General features: G+C 36.5%; 1 protein-coding gene across 2 annotated transcripts; it reads right to left on the reverse strand.

Annotated features, from left to right (window-relative positions):
- Positions 1-2348: 2348 nt before the first annotated feature.
- Positions 2349-19274, reverse strand: LOC107220954 (WD repeat and FYVE domain-containing protein 3). 2 transcript variants are annotated; one of them, XM_015659772.2, is made up of 46 exons: positions 19152-19274; positions 17851-18088; positions 17469-17714; positions 17176-17334; positions 16899-17091; positions 16629-16815; positions 16337-16518; positions 15892-16243; positions 15680-15801; positions 15327-15610; positions 14966-15232; positions 14575-14865; positions 14108-14481; positions 13703-13995; positions 12957-13172; positions 12710-12882; positions 12389-12614; positions 12038-12174; positions 11709-11892; positions 11359-11630; positions 11032-11261; positions 10716-10883; positions 10384-10592; positions 10092-10267; positions 9869-10017; positions 9571-9769; positions 8501-9484; positions 8193-8402; positions 7888-8076; positions 7462-7755; positions 7165-7400; positions 6972-7088; positions 6759-6897; positions 6471-6682; positions 6252-6384; positions 6004-6157; positions 5695-5929; positions 5343-5566; positions 4990-5243; positions 4691-4918; positions 4386-4577; positions 4125-4296; positions 3740-3986; positions 3383-3640; positions 3072-3269; positions 2349-2985 (listed from the first exon to the last, which is right to left on the reverse strand). In XM_015659772.2, the coding sequence occupies exons 2-46, from the start codon at positions 18073-18075 to the stop codon at positions 2871-2873; spliced, it is 10305 nt and encodes a 3434-aa protein (XP_015515258.1). In that variant the 5' UTR covers positions 18076-18088; positions 19152-19274; the 3' UTR covers positions 2349-2870. The 2 variants fall into 2 exon arrangements, with proteins under 2 accessions (XP_015515258.1, XP_046601638.1); XM_046745682.1 differs by having other exon boundaries at positions 17842-18088.
- Positions 19275-19374: the final 100 nt, after the last annotated feature.

A 19374-nucleotide genomic window follows, 5' to 3' on the forward strand; every position in this document is an offset into this window, starting at 1 on the left:
TTTTTTTGAAAATTTTTCAACCATTCATTGTCGGGATGGGGCAGTGTTAAAGAGGAAGAATAAAAAGGTATGAAAATTGAAAATTAAATTAGAATACCACCCTATAACAATGTTTCATCTTAAATCTGATTTTCATAAGTTGATTATATAGAATAACAAATAACTCGATATAAGTCATTGAAAGACTTGGGAAAAAGTAACATATTTATGCAGATCGTAATATGTTGATGTTTGCGCGGTTGGCGATTAGTTATTAGCACATTAGTCATTATTATATTTTGTATTGCCAATATTCAATCGTTTTCTTCAACTACTTATCTTCGTTTCTAGCAGTAATAATAGACAATATTGATCTGACTATAATTTTTTTTACAATATTAATCCCACGTTGGGTCAAACCATTCAATAAGATGTCTATACATAAACACGTTCACCATATATTTAGCTATTAATAAGGTTTGTTTGCTTTTTTCAAATAATACACTCTATTCATCAAATAAGTTCAACCTGATAGTTTCTTCCATATCAATACTCTTATCCAGACCATTAATTCTATACAAACATACAATACTGGAACCGAGCTGTGGTTTAAAATGATTTTTACCAATAACTACTTCTCAAAAATAATTAAATAACCTGGCTCGAATGAAAACGTTTATACATTATGTCTATAGAAACGGAAAATAAATTGGGTCTTAGTGATACACGATTAAAATTCCTCATCAGAATTCAGAACAGAACTTCGACTTGACTTCCAACTGGTGAAATAAAGTTGAATAAAAAATTAATTAGTCTGAAATGGTAAAACGTAAAATTCATCCTAATAAATTGATGGTAGGTATAACCGTGAATGAAATGAAATATGCTCTTCATGAATCGCTGATTTAACCGAGGGATGTACGTGATTACGATTTTAGTGTTCATCTGGAAACAGACAAAGCCAAATCGTAGAACTGCTTTAATTATCAGCTGTCATGATTCTATCAAGGTAGATATATTTCAAGCAGTATTGTGTTTTTCGTTAAAACACCGTTATCGCAAGAGTAGGTATATTTTTCATATCCCTCGGTATTGAACATAGTTGTGCACTGAATGTCAGGGTTTATGTGTTTTGTATAATGCATTAATTAAAGCTTATTTTTAGAAACCATTCTATATCTACAGAAGATTCACAGATTGTGCAAATATCAATTTGGTTTGAAATTTGCGAGCGCAAAATGCCCAATAATCTGAAAACAAGAAAACCTTGTTTCGGTCATGTCTTATTTTTCAGTTTTTCACTTGTGGTTAAATTTAATTCAACTAACTAAAATTTTTTGTTTTTGTAGTCACCAAAGATATCATGTGAACCACCTTATGTCTATCTAATAATGACCAATAACTTCACTTTTTAAAATTGTCAAATTGTAGTCTTATTCTCCACCGAGATCAGCAAAATTATTGGCCGTATGTGACTAATGCATTAGATCTATATTTCTGCACTAGTAATAGTATTCTTTTTTCTCAAATATACGATAACGTATAGAATTTATATAATCTATTGATTCACCGAATACATGCATTTGTTTCAAATTCATTTTTCACTACATGAATAAATTAACCATTATCTCTTCCTATAAATTAAAAAAGACCATTTTTGTCTGATAACAAAGCAAAATCGTGCTCTGTAACAATTTACAATTTCACGGAACATACCTATGTATAATACATGCTACGAATGTCTTTAGCCTAAGTCATACACAAATCTCTACATTTATATTAGCTATAATAGATCATTGCTTTTAACAGTAATATTATTACTATAACATTAGTGTTTTTTCTTTCTCTTTTTCCTTTGTTTTTTTTTCTTTTTTTTTTATTAGTATTCCACTCCTCATATTCTTATGCAGATACGGTATTGTCTATTACATATTTGTATGACTGGCGTTTTTATTGTAAAACGTATCAAGAGCTGATGGCTGTAAATGTTTTCTCAAATTTGTTTACTGTGTGTTCGTACTAAAATATCCTATTTTTACTCTGAAGCGTAAAAGAGTGAAAATGTTGAAAAAACACTGACATGCATCAGCTCCTTAAATAGAAAAAAAATTGACTGTAATTTGAACGTATGGTTCTATAAAATGAAAATCTTCTTATAAAACAATATCACACAAATGTTACGTGTTTTAAAAATGATTAATATCCCATTTTATAATATCAAGAAAGTAATTATAAAAAAAAAAAATTATACATATGTATATAAACAGATAAGAGAATGTCTCATCTTCTTAATTCAATACCAATTGCTATATTATTGAAAGCTATATAATTCACTATTCTATTTCTATGATCTAAATTTTAGATTATAATAGCGTAGATACTGCAAAACGAATTTCATTGCTATCGTGCATAAGATCAGCTCTTCGTTTTTTTTTTTTTTCGTCATCGGCTAAAGTCATCAATAAATCGAATTTCCCAATCAAATTATATATTCACCCATCATGCCATCATTATATTGTATACGTAATAATGTAGTTCCTACCTCGCCCAGTTGGCGGGGAATTGAAAGAATTTTCAACGAGCCATGCTTTACATTTGAAGTTCTTGTCTGTCCCAAAACCTCTATTACTTAGCAAGTATTGGTATTTCTGCTACATAAGACTTCAAAGTTTAAAAAGTAAGAAAATGACTGCACTAGTTGAACGCAAGTTCTGGAGTAAGATTGCAATAAATTCGTTGTGCAGGATTATGGGTACACTTACACGAGTCTAGTATCAATCAATTCTAATTTTCAATGAATGCCAAAGACAATCATGACTATATACAAATTGTCTGACTCCCATTTTTCAGGAGTGAATGGTATACGTAATAGAAAACCTGGTTGAACTACATTAAGTGTTGGATTCTGTAGAATGTTGCGATCGTAGCGCAGCATAGCACCCTTGACAAACTCTGACGGGTTTCAAAATGCCCAATCTCGAAATCTTAGATTCAAATCTACTGCATCTTAACAGAAGAAATTTTTATTTCGATTATAAAAAATATTTAGGGAAGCTGCCGGATACGTAGTGTATAGACATTTTTCTACTTACTTAGAACAGAAAACTTGTCCGCAATTGCGACAATGATGTCGCCGTTCATATAGATTGAATCTCACTCCACAGCCAGCACAAGAATCAGCTCCTTCATCTTTGAGCCAATGATCTGCAACGGTTCTCCCGGGTTGTTCACATACACTCCAAGAAAACACGCGTCCTCTAGTGTCGCCAACGTATACTGCTCTATGGTCTCTGTTTAAAAAATCATTACTTATTTTATTCCAGTACCCAAAACAGATGAGAAAAATATATGAATAAAGCTAGAAAATCGTAAGAAAAAAATCAAACTTGACATTGAAACGTGCCTTGAAACCGCAAGTGCTGTAATAGATGCAGGTTCGGCATTATCTTTTCGATCGTAGGCAGTGTGCATGGTCAGTTTACTTCTAAATACTAGTTGTCTCTGCCACTTGAAACCGTTTCTGAGAATGTTTTGAGGGTTAATTTTCTTTGGCTTGGTGTCCGCTTCTGTCACCATGACAAAACTATCTGTAAGGCTGGTATCGCTTTTACTAGCTCTCAAAGCACCTTCTGTATTATCTCCGGTGCCCACAACTGATTCACTGTGAAATTGTTAATTTTGATTAGAGGGTAAAGTATGTATTACCAGAATATTTGGTTTGATTCTATTTCTAACACAAGTTAACTGAAAATGAACCTACCTTATTTGGGATCCTTCACTATCAGCTCGCCCACCTCCTTCACTTTTTCTGAACATTGGATTGCACCGGCTCTTTCTTCTCAGTACCACAGTAGCGGCATGATTACTTTGCTGAGCAGGTTTATTGTTTGAACCATTGTTCGATTCATTGTCGGAACATTCTTCCTTTTCCTCGTGAAGACGAGATGCTTCTTTAGAATTTTCAGTCTCGGAAAGACTGCTTTCAGACCCACTCTTGACCAGCATACCTATATAAGTAATAAAATTATTTGAACCACGAATAGTAAGTATTTTTAATGGACGATGACGATCTCAGTACATTTTGATTGTGTTTGTACCGGTATGAAATAAATTGCAATAAATACCGATAGTTATTGCTTTTGTACCTGTACGTTCGGTAGACATACTTATTTGCTTGACAAGATCGTGCACTCTTTTCTTAGTATTTTCATTGTCACTTTTAACATTGCAAAAATCTTCTTCCACCTCTTTTTTCACTTCAATTTCTTCAGCTTTCTCATCCTCAGCAGGTACTTGAACAAAGTCCATTGACCACATCTAAAACCACGGAATTATTATAGTTACCCAGTGGAAGCATATTACATATGCAAAACTCTCAGCTACATCAAAGGTATGCGGCAACTTACTCTGGCAACACCGTCCGTCGATCCAGTCATTATAACATTTTGCGAGTCCCATTCGTGTGTCTGACTAAACGCGACGCACAGTATTTGTTGCATCCGGTCAGCTCGACCGACACAAGTATTTACACTGGCCAGCTCTTCACCATTTATACTCCACACATGAAGCCAGGTAGCAGCGCAAGTCGCAATATCACCCTAAAAATAGAATGGAATGGAATTAAGATATCAGAATATGGATCAGACCCTATTTTTGTCCTAAAATTTGTGACAATTCTTAAAATAATTCGAGATGAGCGGAAAAGCTTTACCGTCAAGTCATTAATTGCTACTGCAGCAACTGGACCTGCATGACCTCTGAGTTGTCGAACAAAGAGGCAGCGAGACAAATCCCAAATTATTGCGGTACCATCTCGAGAGCCAGAAACGATGACATTGTATGCGGGACTTGAAGCTAAGCAAGTTACAGCATCAGTGTGCCCATATAAGCACTGTTTGATAGAAAGCTGACGTTTGGCGTATTCCCAAACAGTAACGACCTTGAAAAGTACAAAATTACTAATTATAAGCAATGATGAGACTTTTGTATTTATAAAGATAAATTACATACCGAACTTGTGCCTGCAGTGACAATCTGTTTAGAAGATGGACAAACGCACGATACAATTTCACCGCTACTCTGCATCATTGCCTCACATACAAATATCGCTTTATCACTGTCATAATTTCCTATTCTTAAAGAATGATCGGCAAAACCCCAGGCAACGTATTTATTATACGACGGTGGTATTAGAGTTTTGTTCTGCTCAACAGCAAGTACAGCTTTATCTAGGTGTAGTATGTGACCAACGGGCCCTTTCAACTCTACAAGGAATTAAAATTTTTACAAACATTTATAAATTACTACAATTAACAAAACCCAATGGCCAAAAGTCTTGTACCGAATATTGTAATATCATATACCTTTGATTGGTTGAAGGGATGGTTTTAGATTGTCAAGATTATGGAAGAACAGTCTATCGGAAGTGGTGATACTTAGGCCTGGCGTAATAGGTCCGGGATCGATCACACTAGTTCTTTGCGTCATCTTTTTTGCTGGATGTGGTTTTTTGAATAACTGCTTTGGAATCTGACCAAAATTATTGATAAATCCAATTGTTGCATTCTTTTTCAATGGGTCATCGATGCTGGGAAAGTCAAACATTTTTTTTATACAAACAATTTCAAACGATAGTACAAATATTCTATCCTAGAATATAACTTGATAGGAACTAATGAATGAGAGATGCTCTGTTTTCAACACAAATATACTAACTTGTAGATATCAACATTTCCTTCATAAAATAAATGATGGAATACGTTGACTGCATCGACTGCATATTGGCCATTCTGTTTGTAACCAAATATCAAGTCTATCCACTGATGCAAGTGTTGCGATATATAATCGCATTCTAAAGCAAGTCTATGCACTCTGATAAACTCGCGAGGATCTTGCTTAGCCCAAGGAGGAAGAACAATATCACCCAGCTGTACACCACTTTGCTTAGAACCTGTCACATACATCATAAAATAAGTAGTGATGATTGATTAAAATATTTTGAACTGAATGGAGAAAAGTATATACCTAAATCGAAATTATTTGAATTGATGAGAAATTCTGGCAGATAAAAGAATTCTGGTATAAGCTCCTTAACATCAGCCATGTTATGTTTAGATGCAGAAAGCCAAGCCTCTTTAATACTATTAAACATCCTGTCAGCTAGATCGAAATGGCCACCCTAAACAAATTAGAATTCATGTTAACGCTACCTGTAGAATGTAAACAAATCATTCTGGTTAAACGATCAAATAAAAAATTCGAAAAATACTAACTTGTAGCCTTAGAAAATGTTGGGTAAACGGCTCCATTCTGACAAGATACGAACACACAATCATCGCTGAAGAATAGTGAGTGCCATAATGATAAGGTGGAGTTTCTCCGTGTGGATCATCCCATTCTTTGTATCTGGAATTGATATTAAGATTTTTAATCAACTTTATATATAAAGATAAAACATTTTGCATGGCACATTATTTATATAAAAATTGTACCGTTTTTTAAACTGTAAAAGTCGTTCTGGACTTTGAGCCCCCATAGGTTTACTAAAGTCCCTGAAAGTTGCCGGATCATTTAAGTCTAGTTCTTCACTATCATAGTCAGCCAAAATCCATGGAAATATTGGATACTGCATGAGATCATTATAGCTACGACCAGCTAAGGTATTTAGATGCATGAGGTATTGGAAGTTGGATATTTCTCCTCTCTGAATCGAAAATAAAAATGTTATGGTTATATTGAAACATCGTTCTTATTCATATCATATTTTTAATTTTACACACCACCCATCGTTGAGTAACCGATGTTTCACCAATCAAATTTGAAAGAAGACCCGTCGCTTGCTCTACATTTGCCGTTCGTTTTTGTCCTGCTACAGATTGTTGAGCACTATCAGCTATGGCTGTTGCAAAAGTCATAAATCTGAAGAAAGATACAATTTATTACTTTTATGGTTTTATTTAACATGCTGGAAATAATCTCGCTGCGACTCTTACCGCGTGTAAACCTTGTTCCTAACTTTTCTTGGAAATGCTAACAAATAATTTCTACCGTCACCGCTAAATACTTCCAATGCCATTGGCTGTAACAGATATCTTCTTTTGTGTACCTCCCTGGAAAATAAAGCGGATAAATAAAGTAGCAGTTCACTATTAATCTAAATTAGGTAACTCTAGCAGATAACTGCACCTTATGTCTTCATAGTTGAATTTTGAACATTGTCTCATTGCTCTAGATCTTCGAGGCGAACCAGGTGAAGGTAATATAGGTTCATATGCCTCTGGCAGACTTTCGATATCTCGAATCTCCCGAGATTTCAATAAAGTAAATCCATCGATTACGTAAAAATGCTCTTTCCCAAATAAGAGCAATCCCTCAGTTGTGTCTAAACCTTGTATTCTAGCGCATCTGAACATATGACTTATCTAGAAGTGAATTAACAGTCAATATCATTTTCCCGATTTCACTTATGTATGTACACTCTACCTTTTCATGTTCTTCAAGTAATCTGAGTAACGTCTGATTATCAGGGACCGTTTGATTGTTTTCTTCTTCTTGCTCAATGTCTTCAATTGTTTCGTCAGGCTCACTGGCATGACGTTCAAGAGTACAAGGTACCATTGGTGGTTCACTATCGGCTGAGGTATCATTTACATTTAACGGACTATCGTCTATTACAGGATCACGTTCTCGTTCAAACATTCCAGCAGAATTTCCCAATTGTTTCAAGTAATACTCTTTACTGTCTGTACTAGTTGCAACTTTGTATTTAAGTTGTTTCTATAGAAAACGAAAGACAAACCAGTAGTTATTCATATAAATAAAATACCACATCCATTGAAAGTTTAATTGAACAGCTTGCAAAAGAAAATAAATTGAAACCTATTCGATTAAAAGACAATTCCAACTCACATTATCTGGATGTTCCAATTCGGGCCTGTAAGGGTAGTGAATGTAGAAGAGATCATTTTTCATCATCTTTTTACGCATTCTACACGGTCCCTCAGTCATATCAAGCATCCACTTGTCAAGTTGTGTGGGAGTTGGCGGTCCCCAAAGGCCGCGTTCTCTAGTAAGTTCTGTTTCTGTCTGTAGCCATTCCTGAAATGAGAATAACAAGTGTGTATATTGCTTATAGTTTTACAGACTAATTTTATTGAATATTTTATGGACGAAATAAAAGCAAACAGCTATTGAATTATGAGTAAAGATGATACCTGGTAAACATATCGCTGTGTATGTTGATTGGTATGCTGATGCTGAAGACGTCTGGAAGCAGCTAATTCTCTGACCAAGGCGACATGCTGTTCAGTCCATTGAGCGACTTTGTTTTGATGGAGTCTAACTCGAACATGAACCGATTCTTCTTTTCTGACTTTAGTTCGACTGGCTAATCTTGTTAAACCACCGGTAACCTTCTGTATTTTCTATTAAAAATCAGTAAACATTACAATGAATTTTATTTATCTTAAGATTTTTCAGGTAGAAGCTTTGTCTAAAAGTTGTATATAATCAACACACTTACAGATTGTATTTGATTATGCAATTCCCAAGGCACTCGATAAGATGCTTTACGTTCTAAATCAACATAATTGAGCCATAACTTAGTGGCAGCTTCGGATACTTGATCTCTTACTATGGCTAGATCAGGAGCTCGTTCATTACCAGTTGGTGGAATTAGAGTCACTTTAAATACTTCCTCAATAGCTGGTTTTTTACATACATATAATTCCTCCCATACTCTCAACGCAGCTACAGCCATCAAGTTATGTCCTTGATGAGATGTTAATCTGTCATCGCTAGCCTCAACTTGGGGATTAACATGCCATGTAGTTTTCATATTCGTATCCAACATAATTTTCATGTCTGCTGTCAGCTGAAGAAGGCAATAAGTCAAACAGCCAATGAATTCGAGCTCATGATTGCCTGCGCCAAACACTAATAATCTGTTGTTAGTCAGTTTATGCAATGCTTCAAGCACAGCCATTTGATCAGCTATAGAATCAGTAGCTCGAGAAAGAAGGAATAGGATGGTTCTATTGAGACAGTGGTGAAGTCCCTCCATACTGACCACACCTGGTCTACGCTTTGCTTGTCCAATTAATTTTACAATGAAATCGAATACTTCGTGAGGGTCTTTAGTCAATGCTCCTTGCCACAATTTATCCACTATTCTGGCAGCAACATAGCAAACGTTACTAGTTATGTTATTAGCTGATCCACCAGGTACTACAGGCAATGCAGCCTGTTCACCGATCAAAACATCTGCTGCCAATAAATGCTCCATTAAAATCGACAACACTTCAGTTTGATAGCGAGTTTGTTGACTGGTTGAAGCATGCTCAGGCCATGCTTCCAATACGAGATCGATTGAGGGCGGAGCCTTTGCAGTTACCGGCAGTGATAAAGAGTCAACAATTATGACACGAAGAAAGTCCATGACGAATTTCTTGGCTATATGATTCGTCAGACCAATATCTTTTGATGGAGATCTTACTAAAACCGGTTCCTGTGAAGAAAAAAAAAAATAAAATAAATAATAATGCTTTTGGCTCGAGTATCTCAGACTAATGCTATACCAATTTATCTAATTACCTCATCAGCAGGTGTGCTGGCTCCACTACTGTCTTGACTGCAGCTGGGCGGTTTTGGAAATAATGTCCCTGCTAGCGCACCTAGGACTTCAGCAGTCATATAAACTTGCATAAAATCGTTAAAGTTGTGATAGAGAAAAAACAGAAATTGTATGATTGTCACTGGATAGTCGTTGAGCCACTCTGGTAACGTTTCTGACCTGCGAAGGAGTTAACGATTTTCAAAATGCATCAACCGTGAATTTATTGATACAGCAATATAGGATTATCGATACTATCGATTTGAACAGTGTACATACCCATTGATATGACTATTAAGCATAGTGCGAACCATAGCCAATAATGTGACAACAGCTTCAGGACATAAATTGATTTTTCCAGATAATGAGGAAAGGGATTGATTAGCTGGTACACCGAACATAAAATTCCAGACATTGTCGAGATCCAACTGAAATAAGAATGTGATAATGCAGCTTGTGGTACGTGTGTTTCAATTAAAAAACTAATCATGCTTATAATTACCTTCGAATCGGCAGGTAAAAGTTTCACTGGCTGTCCCAACATCAGAGCAATAAACAAAAAATACAGCTCAGGAACAAGATCCACATGTTGGGGAAGTAGCCACCCAAGATGCTGAAATCCTGGCACATGAAGACCTACGGATTTTATTTCACCACTAGTCATCTGTTGATGACACCCTGTAATTATTTTAAGGAAACTCAGTCACATAACGAGAGTGAACTATGTGCTGTATCTTGCTACATAAATTTTTCTGCAAAATAACATTCTACACATTTAACCCAATTATATTTACCAAGCGCTAAGGCCATTCTATTGGGGTCAGTGTGCCTTAACCAACCACCATTGGTTGTTCCCTCTTTAAACTTTTGTAATATCGACTGTACAGAGGTCACAGCTACAAGGATCCGTAGTCCCCATACAACTGTAGTGCTGTGAAGTCCAGGTTGGAGAAACAACAGTATCCAATCTAATCCCAACACTCTTACAACATCTTCGCACATGCTGTAAATAGATGTCAAAATTATTAGGCGGATATAATATTAGGAGCAAATGGATACCTAAAGTCACTCTGAGGAACTACCACAAATCAAACCATTGTCCACGGGGTGTTATACTTTTACTTACTTATTGGTCACTTTCATTCCAGAGAATAATAAGGAGTGTAGTAGCTGGAGGCATCGATTCCTCAACAAAATATTCTCCCCTTCACCCTCCTTGCCGTTTTCACCTTCTCGCAAAACTAGATGTTTTTCCGATCCAACTGGCAAAGTAGCAACAATAAATTGGCCGAACCTGAAATATTTATATTGCTCTCAGGGTCATATATCCATCATTGTGCAAATACGAGAAAATTCGAAACGTACAAAATTCTTGAATACCTCAAAGAAAAAAAAAATCAATCAGAAAACGTCAATGCCTGTTAATGAAGAATAAAACCTACCACAGGAGATCAGCCTGTCTTGGTTGGCCCAGCAAGATACTCAACAGCGCTAAAAGGACCTGTCTAGTAGTATTTTGTTTGACATCACTGAGAATATGTAGTAATTTATGAACTAATTGTAGATCTCTCATTATTCGGAGGTTGGTTCTCTTTTCGCTTGATTCAGCAATTAATTCGTACAGGTGTTCAAGAAGGGAGCGTAGAAGTTCTCCAGGTGCTTCATGCCATACCTATGGAAATAAAAACGGTCATGTATCTTTCTCTTTCCTATCAAGAACTTCAAAACTGGATTACACTTATTACAATTGTTAGATGATTATGAAATACCTCCAAGTCACACAGAAGATCTTGGAATGCCGTCAAATTGGGAATGGCACTGGTTTCTCTACCGCTATCAACTGTACCTACTAAACTGAACGTAAGATGTAAAATATGGCTGTTTAGTAATGGGCACTTCCTTCTCAAGAGCATAGCTAAGGTTTGGTATCCTCTTCTGCGGTCCATTTCTTGTTGAGCAGCTTGATTCGATCGGACAACGCAAACTAAGGCCTTAACAGCAGCATAAAGAGATTCTACATCTTGCGCCATTGCGATAAGACCTATGAAACAATTATCAAAATCTGTCACGTGTACAATGACTCCAGTAAACTGCCTAAGTAACGTACAACACAACTTACCAAGCAAAACAGAGCAGCCGCCCACATTATCAATCATTGTGGCAACAGGTCGAGGACTGAAGACTCTTACTCCAAGATACCCTACGACGACACCGCCAAGAGCCCTTGCTGGACCACTGAGGTGTCCTGCTGAGTTGTGAAGCACTCTGATAGGTGTGGCATTCTCATGGGATGACATGCCCAACTTTTTGAGAAATAAATTTAAAGTTAAGACACAGATCAGAGGAAAAAAACCATGATGAAAACATAGCCATAATTATTATATTTAATGTGCGCTCTAGAAGCTAATCTTGTTCTACCAACATACAATTAATTTTTAATAATCTTACCTGTTTAGCTATGGATTTGTTATCAGCTCGACTATAGACTTTTCGAATTTTAGCAAGCGTCAGTTGTGACATAGCTTTTGCATTTAATCCAAATACAACTTTTTCTTCGACTACAAGTGCTGGCAACGGCTCAGGACCTGTGTAGTATAGATCAAGTTACACAGAATGTCAATGTAAAAGAAAAAAGGCACGTATCATTACCATTTAAAATGAAGAAATGCAAATTTATGTAAATGACATTCATTCCTTCAGAACTCAATTGCTGCTATGAAATACTTATGTGTATTTTGATCCAGACATTTGGGACTGCACTTTTCTTTACATAACGCATATTCGGAAAATTTTACTTACCTAACTGTGGCGCTTGTAGACTGCCCATATAGTGCGGTCCCAATTTGAATAGTGTGGCTATATTTTGAGCATTGAACACTTCTTCCACCAGGTGACACGGTCCCTGCTTCCAAGTCAGTCTAGAATACCTCCGCCAACATGGTGGTGTACCAATGTACCCATATACCGGGGATGCGACAGTCAAATTTGCTGCGCCACACCCAGGAGTTTGAGATATATAGTGCAGCTACAGGTAGATAAGGAATTAGTTTAATGATACAATAATTTACGACAAAGCTTCAACATCAATATTACCGATATTTCAGGTTATTTATAGGCTACCTTTTGGCTAAAAATGTGCTGGCCATCGAGGTAGAGAGAGAAACTAGAGTTTTTTAAAACTGCTCGATTTAGTACAATGGCTATGTGATGCCATTGTCCTTCGTGAAGTAAATCTGGACACCACACCCGTGCTCCGTATTCACCCGTGACTTCTGGTTCCCATTCACCTACATCTGAAGATTTTGGATGTGCATCATTTTGAAAATTTTGTTAGTCCTCTAATTAAAATTATGAATATAATACTCACTTTGTGGTAATGGAGTTTCATGTGTTGATACAATAATGGCTTTATCTCTTGCACTAAGAACTGCTGTGAGACAAATTAAATCTCTTGATGCTTGTGGGCTGCGTACTAGAGTTAATAATCTCACACAATGTGGATCAGTTCGTGGATCACTAAACTTGTCTACACATATCCAAGTACTGAATGTCAGTCCAGTTTGTGGCGGAAATAATCGATCACCTGAAAGAAAAAGATCCAAAAGATATTTACTGTGTTAGTAATTGAGAGAAATAACACTAATCACAAATTGAAATAATCACTGAACTATTGCTCATGTGGCTGGTCAATATCCAGAGTAGACAGTAATAACTGAGATTGTAGAGGGGAGTCAAAGAGAAGCCAAGCATGGAAACACGGGACGACACACTTGACATTAACAATACCACTGCAATTATTCAATGTAGACAGCGTGTGTAGGATGTAATCATTGGAGGAGATATACCAATGCAAATATCACTTTTTTAAACCCAATAGCTTGTAGGTGTCATGTAAAGATATGTAGTTGAATGATTTCAACCTACATGAATGACGAATATAGTTAGTTAATGTTCTTCATCTGAATGTAAATCATCTTTCATTAACAATAAACCGTTAATACAAGCTATTAGTTTCATTTTACATCAACCCTAATCGTGGTGTTACATTTCTACAGGAATATTGCGATTTTCGTCAAAATTGAAATTTGTTAAGAGACAGATGAATTTACTTACCAGAACCAATGCCTCCAAGAACACTGTTATCAGCAGTAACGACTGTAGGTGGTGTGGTACTCTGAGGTGCAATGCTAGGTAGGTATAGACAGGCAAAGCCTTCTGCACTCATGTCCAACTCAACAAACGGTGGTAGTGTGCAAGATCCATGAGCTCTAAAGTCTTTCGGCGTTGTCATGGATACTAGTGTCTTTATGCGTGTTAGGGGAACCGGTCCCCCGGGTTTGGGCTTATTGGGCTCAATATCATCTAATGAGATGCAGCATAATGGATCTCCAAGCCGCAAGAACTCCCTGTCATGAAAAAATAATTAAGTATTGTTTGAACTTTGGAGTAATAAATTGCTGAGTAATTCCATTCTATTTAAAATAGATATTCATGTAAGTTGGATTTCGCCTTGTATACCTCAAGTCTGTTGGTTCTAAAGACTGGGCAGCAAGTCGTTCAATTATATATTGCAAAGGTTGATGTAGTGGATGTGTTTCATCCTGGAGCGCAACTTTTCCCATGGTCAGAAGTTCACCTGCCATTCCCGCTTCACACATTACTTGCTGGTTCCTTTCCGAACGTACTAAGCTCTTGATTATTTCAGCTATATATAACTGCAAGGCTAAAGCTATTTGTTTTTCTGTATCGTCTGTTATCGACGGAAGAAGATGAAGCATTCCAACGACAATCCCAGGGTGTATGACAATTGGTTCCGGAGTTGGAGGATTCAAGTTCAACGAATTTACAGTCGAACGTTTTCCGCTACCCGGGGAATCGAGAGACTTTTGGTGCTAGAACAAAATTTTCACTTAGTATGTTTGCAGCAAGTCAAATTCCGAATAAGACACCAGCATCAGATTAAAGGAACTTTGTTTCTGTTTTACCTCAATGTTTACATGTCTGTGACTTGGAGATCGAACTCCTACTCCAGTCAAATTTGGTTTGTCGAACGCATCTAAGGCAACATCGTAAAGAAGCCTCAATAACAAGCATGCGTAGCCAAGGGCGTTTGGCATTTCGCTTGGAAATGTAGGATCCAAAACATTGCTAGTAAATAACGAATGCAACACATTGTGGTGATTCGATGTCAAAACAACGTCAGAATTAGTCAATTTTGTTTGCGAGGAGAAACAACCAAGGAGTCGCAGAGTGTCACATAAGCTTGATTGACATATCTGTAAGCAGTGTCGAGAAATGAAAAATGGTTTATAATCTGAATTACTCTATCTTAAATTTGGAAAATCCACAAAATCAAAAATGTATTGAAGCAAGTACCTCATGATGGAAAAATTTAGCATTCGCTGGTTCAAATCGCATGGCAGTGCTGATTGTGTGAAACACAACATGTAACAACATCAGTAATGGAGATTCATTCCGACACATGTTTTGAGATATATTGTTACATGGCTCATTATTTTCCACAAATTTGTTGCCCAGTCTACTTTCCAAAGATACCAAAACTGACATCACATAAACAAACCCTCCCACTTTACGAAATACTGTTCTTGTCCGATGAGACTCTCTCAGGCATGCGAGCAAGGACTGAAAAATATGGAACAATATTATATAAATTAATAATGTACGAACTATTTATTTCCTGGATGTTGCTTTAGTCTTATATTGCCACACAACGTACCTTTAAAATATGAGTTTTCAGAACCAACGCAGTTGGCGGTGCGGAATGCATTACTCCAAGTAATGTAGCCATGTCATCGTCTCCGCCAGCACTTATCACTAATTCCCTAACAATTCCAAGTGCTTGATGCCTACAATCGGTGTATGGTACAAGATTGTGAGAACAACGAGCTCCTCCACATTCTCTAAATACGTTAGCATTTTGAACATTGCCTGCTAACAGTGTAGTCAATGCTTCCATGATCAAAGCACCCAGACGCTCTTGATCTGGACACATTATATACTCTGAAATATTAAGATGACTTTTGAGTAACAAGAAAATTAAAAACTAACAAAACACAATGAAGTACATACCCAATCCTTGATCTTGAGCAACTTGTTTATCCTTAAGTAATGTCGCATATCGATGAAGACAAGTCACAAAGACTTCTAACATTCCAACTTCTCTGTATACTTCTTTAAATATTGTGTTGTGCCTGATGAATTGAAGTGAGTAATCAGAATTCAATGACAAACGATCAATACATCAAGTTGTTAACATTTATGCGGCAAATTTTATTAGTTACCTCAGTATATTCAGGAGTGTTTCCATACACATGATACTGCAGCTGACAGAATTGTTGGATTTAAGTAATATCGAAAGTGATATGAGTTCTTTGCAAGGCACAAAATTCAACTGAAACACTATGAACTCAAGTAACTGGAAAAATTTTTCCTGTATTTCCGGATTCTTCAAGTGAATTTTCTCTGCAAATTGAGAAAGTGTGTTTTGTCCTTCAAGTATAAAGTAGTTAGCATTGTCGCTGTGATAAACGCTTGATATAGCATCCAGTATTGTGCAGCATAACAGTGGAGAATTTGATTTCACAAATACTGATTGTAAGACTTGGAATGCTTGTATATTGCGAACACTTCCACCTGAAAAAGAAACCGCAATTGTTTTTTCTCAATTTAATATGCATATTAGATTCTAGAAACAATAACTTTGAATAAAGCAAAAATATATCGGACCTCTGTTACTCGGTTGAGGGAGAGTGAAGCCGAGCATTTGAAATAACGAACCCATACTAGCTTGACTTGGTTTCAATTCCGTATGACCACACATTGTTAACGAAGCTAGCATCAATACTAAATTTCTGATCGCATCTTGAGCCTCTGCTCTACCATCTTGCTCTAGTCTTGACGGAGCATGCCTGCAGCAAATTTTAAGGTAGAGACAGTGTATTAAAATGATGTAAATACAGTGGCCACTGGAACTTGTTAAAATTAAACACATTCCACAGATAATTTTGCAAATCCTTACTTCAGCAAAAATTCCGACAAGAAAATATATCCTTGGCAAGCTCGGAAATCATCTAGAAGTGTTTGCGATACTTCACTTGAGTCTTTTAGGAAGCAAAATACAGTCACAAACATCTCTACCACTTCCAAGGGTGCGAGTTCGGGAACTCTTTGCATATTATCTATACAGAGTGCTATACATCCCTTGTCTGCAATGAGAAATAAGTAAGACTCAGGATTTGTTTTGTCATTTTAAAGGAAGAATAATTTCCACTTCAATCTGTCTGCTTACTGTGAATATAAGCAACAACATTCTGCGTCAGGCCATGCCGTGATAATGTCATTAAGACTTCCGCAGCACTTTTACGCCACATTACATTATACTGTGGACACCAGCTCGTTATTGCAGAAAATAATAAAGTGAGGTCATCTTTTCTTGCAAGCTCTTCTGCTGGGTATGGGTGGCTGCACAATCTCACCAATACCTGCTTCCATTCAATGGTATTGACAAGTTAGTAAGGTTTAAATAGCATAGAAATATACTTATTCAACAGAAGTTTGAAGCGGACCTGTACAAATATTTTCTGTAGCAAGATCCTGCGTTCTCTTGGAGTAAATTCACTATTAGTATCAGCTACATCAGCTTCGACTTCACTCATTTGAGGCAAGTCAAAAAATAAATAAAGACATTTAACTAATGTTGATGGTACTGAGGCTGTTGTCATAACCTGGAAAAGATTTAATGAAATACTAATAATCATCTGTTGTTGACTGATTATACACTACTTGAGTTAAGTTATTTGGGGGAATCATTGACAACTCTAAACAGTAAAATCAATTGAATAGCTGTTGAATGTCTCACCTGTATGAGAGAGGTATCACCAGCAGCTAACAGATTTAGCGCCGATAGTAACATCCATCCATTACTAGATTCTTCGCTATTTTCGATCTCAAGAAATTTAACAATAGCACAGCTGGCTGTTTCAGTACTTTGGTTACTAGCTCGTCGTCGTATTTCGGAGACCATTAACTTGGACACTTGTTGAGTAAATGCTAGTATGTCCCAGAATTTTTCGTTCATATCCCCAGAAGGACTAGAACCAAAGACCTAGAATTGGAAAAATGAAATACATGAGAAATCAGGTCTGATAGAACTAAATATTTTAGATCAGTGAAATACAAAGAATTTCTCTTGACTGTTAAAAAAAACAATTGCATCAACCAATGTTCCGTACTAATTTTACCTTGCAGAACAAGGGTAGCATGTTATAAAGTTTGTCATCACGTTCTGCCTCACTAAGAGGGTGTGGTGGATGTGTGTATTCTGAAAAAAGCTTCTTGAGATGCATGAGGCCCAAAGCTGTATGCTGTGGGTTGGCTCCACTAGCTCCGTCATCGATGCTACCCCCACTTCCAGATCCGACACCAGCAACACTGTTGCTCCCTCGCAACTTGCGCATTATGTTCATAGTTGCGAATTTGCTACAAGCAGAAAAAAAACTACTCAAATTCTGATGCATTAATAATATATACTGTACCAAGATAAGCGGTGATGATTATCATATGGACGCATTCTCAGTGAACAAACTATTAATTTTCATTTCATTAGTATAGTTTTCTTGGTTTCTAATTTACACTATTTATGTAACAGACAATAAGTAAGGTACGATATAGCATTGCAAAGAATTGTGGCTATTGGTATATTTTGTAACTGATTAAAGGTGACACAATAAATAAGTAGTAAAGCGGTCAGTGCTGTCTCAAGTAGTTGACCTCCGGTGGCGATAAGTGTATTTATCAATGAAAAAAGTGAATGCCACTTTACTCATCGGTTTCGGTTTTGCTGATTTTCAATATGTCGAGTAACCAAGTCACGGGTATAGGTCTAGTTGCACGTAAAGTAGGAAAGGTAAAAACAGAAAATTATTGAAACGGCTGTGTTATAAGAAGAATATTTATACGAGTAGTTATTTTATGCAGTGGGATGAATGTACAGTAACTGTGCGACTAAAAATATCAACGAACACATTGATATATCAGCTGACAGTGTTAATTCTGAGAGGAGCTCTGTTTCATTTCTGCGTATCATATTACGACGAAAAGAAAAACGAAATAGTGCATGTGTGGTTGACATGGTGTAAAATATCTCTTCATATCTATTTACTAAGTAGTACATATCAGATGAAGAATTCAAAAGCGTGAATTAACAGAATTATAAATAAACAAATTATAATTATATTCTGTTAATGAAAGGAATCATTGACTTTCACATTTTGCGATCGAATTTCCGAAATCCAATCCTCGAATTAATCAGTCCCGGCGTTAATTTCAATGTGAAAATTTATGTCATAATAATTATCGGAAATAATAATCATTGCGAAAGTAATGTATCGGCTCAATATTTACGTCTGCCTGCCTTCTGTCAAATCGGCGTACAAACTTCGTGGGTAATATCCACCGAATCAAGCACATGATTTTCATAAATGACAGACACTTTTATGAACCGATATTATTCGAGCGACATAATGTGAACGTTAAATTTTACCTCTGACTGGTAAGGAGATGAAAAATTCTACATATTCTTCCAGAAAATCACTTTTTCATCCCAGACTCTTAACACTTTACTGCTAGCAGACATCTTGACATTTGATAGCTCTCTCGGCTCTCAACCAACCGCGATACGTCGATACTGGTCACGTGAGCATTGACGTAGTCGCGAAAACTTGAAACCCTCGATCCTCCGCATATGTAAGAAAATTCTTATTTAT

Source organism: Neodiprion lecontei, chromosome 1, assembly GCF_021901455.1.
Source record: "Neodiprion lecontei isolate iyNeoLeco1 chromosome 1, iyNeoLeco1.1, whole genome shotgun sequence".
NCBI lineage: Eukaryota > Metazoa > Arthropoda > Insecta > Hymenoptera > Diprionidae > Neodiprion > Neodiprion lecontei.

Excerpts from the sequence above, each read along its gene's own strand:
- LOC107220954 (XM_046745682.1), bottom strand. The coding sequence starts at position 18,075 with ATGAACATAATGCGCAAGTTGCGAGGGAGCAACAGTGTTGCTGGTGTC. Across the intron at positions 3,987-4,124 it reads TATGTCTACCGAACGTACAG|GTATGCTGGTCAAGAGTGGG; the intron begins GTACAAAAGCAA and ends TTACTTATATAG. Across the intron at positions 3,641-3,739 it reads AGTGAAGGATCCCAAATAAG|TGAATCAGTTGTGGGCACCG; the intron begins GTAGGTTCATTT and ends ACAATTTCACAG.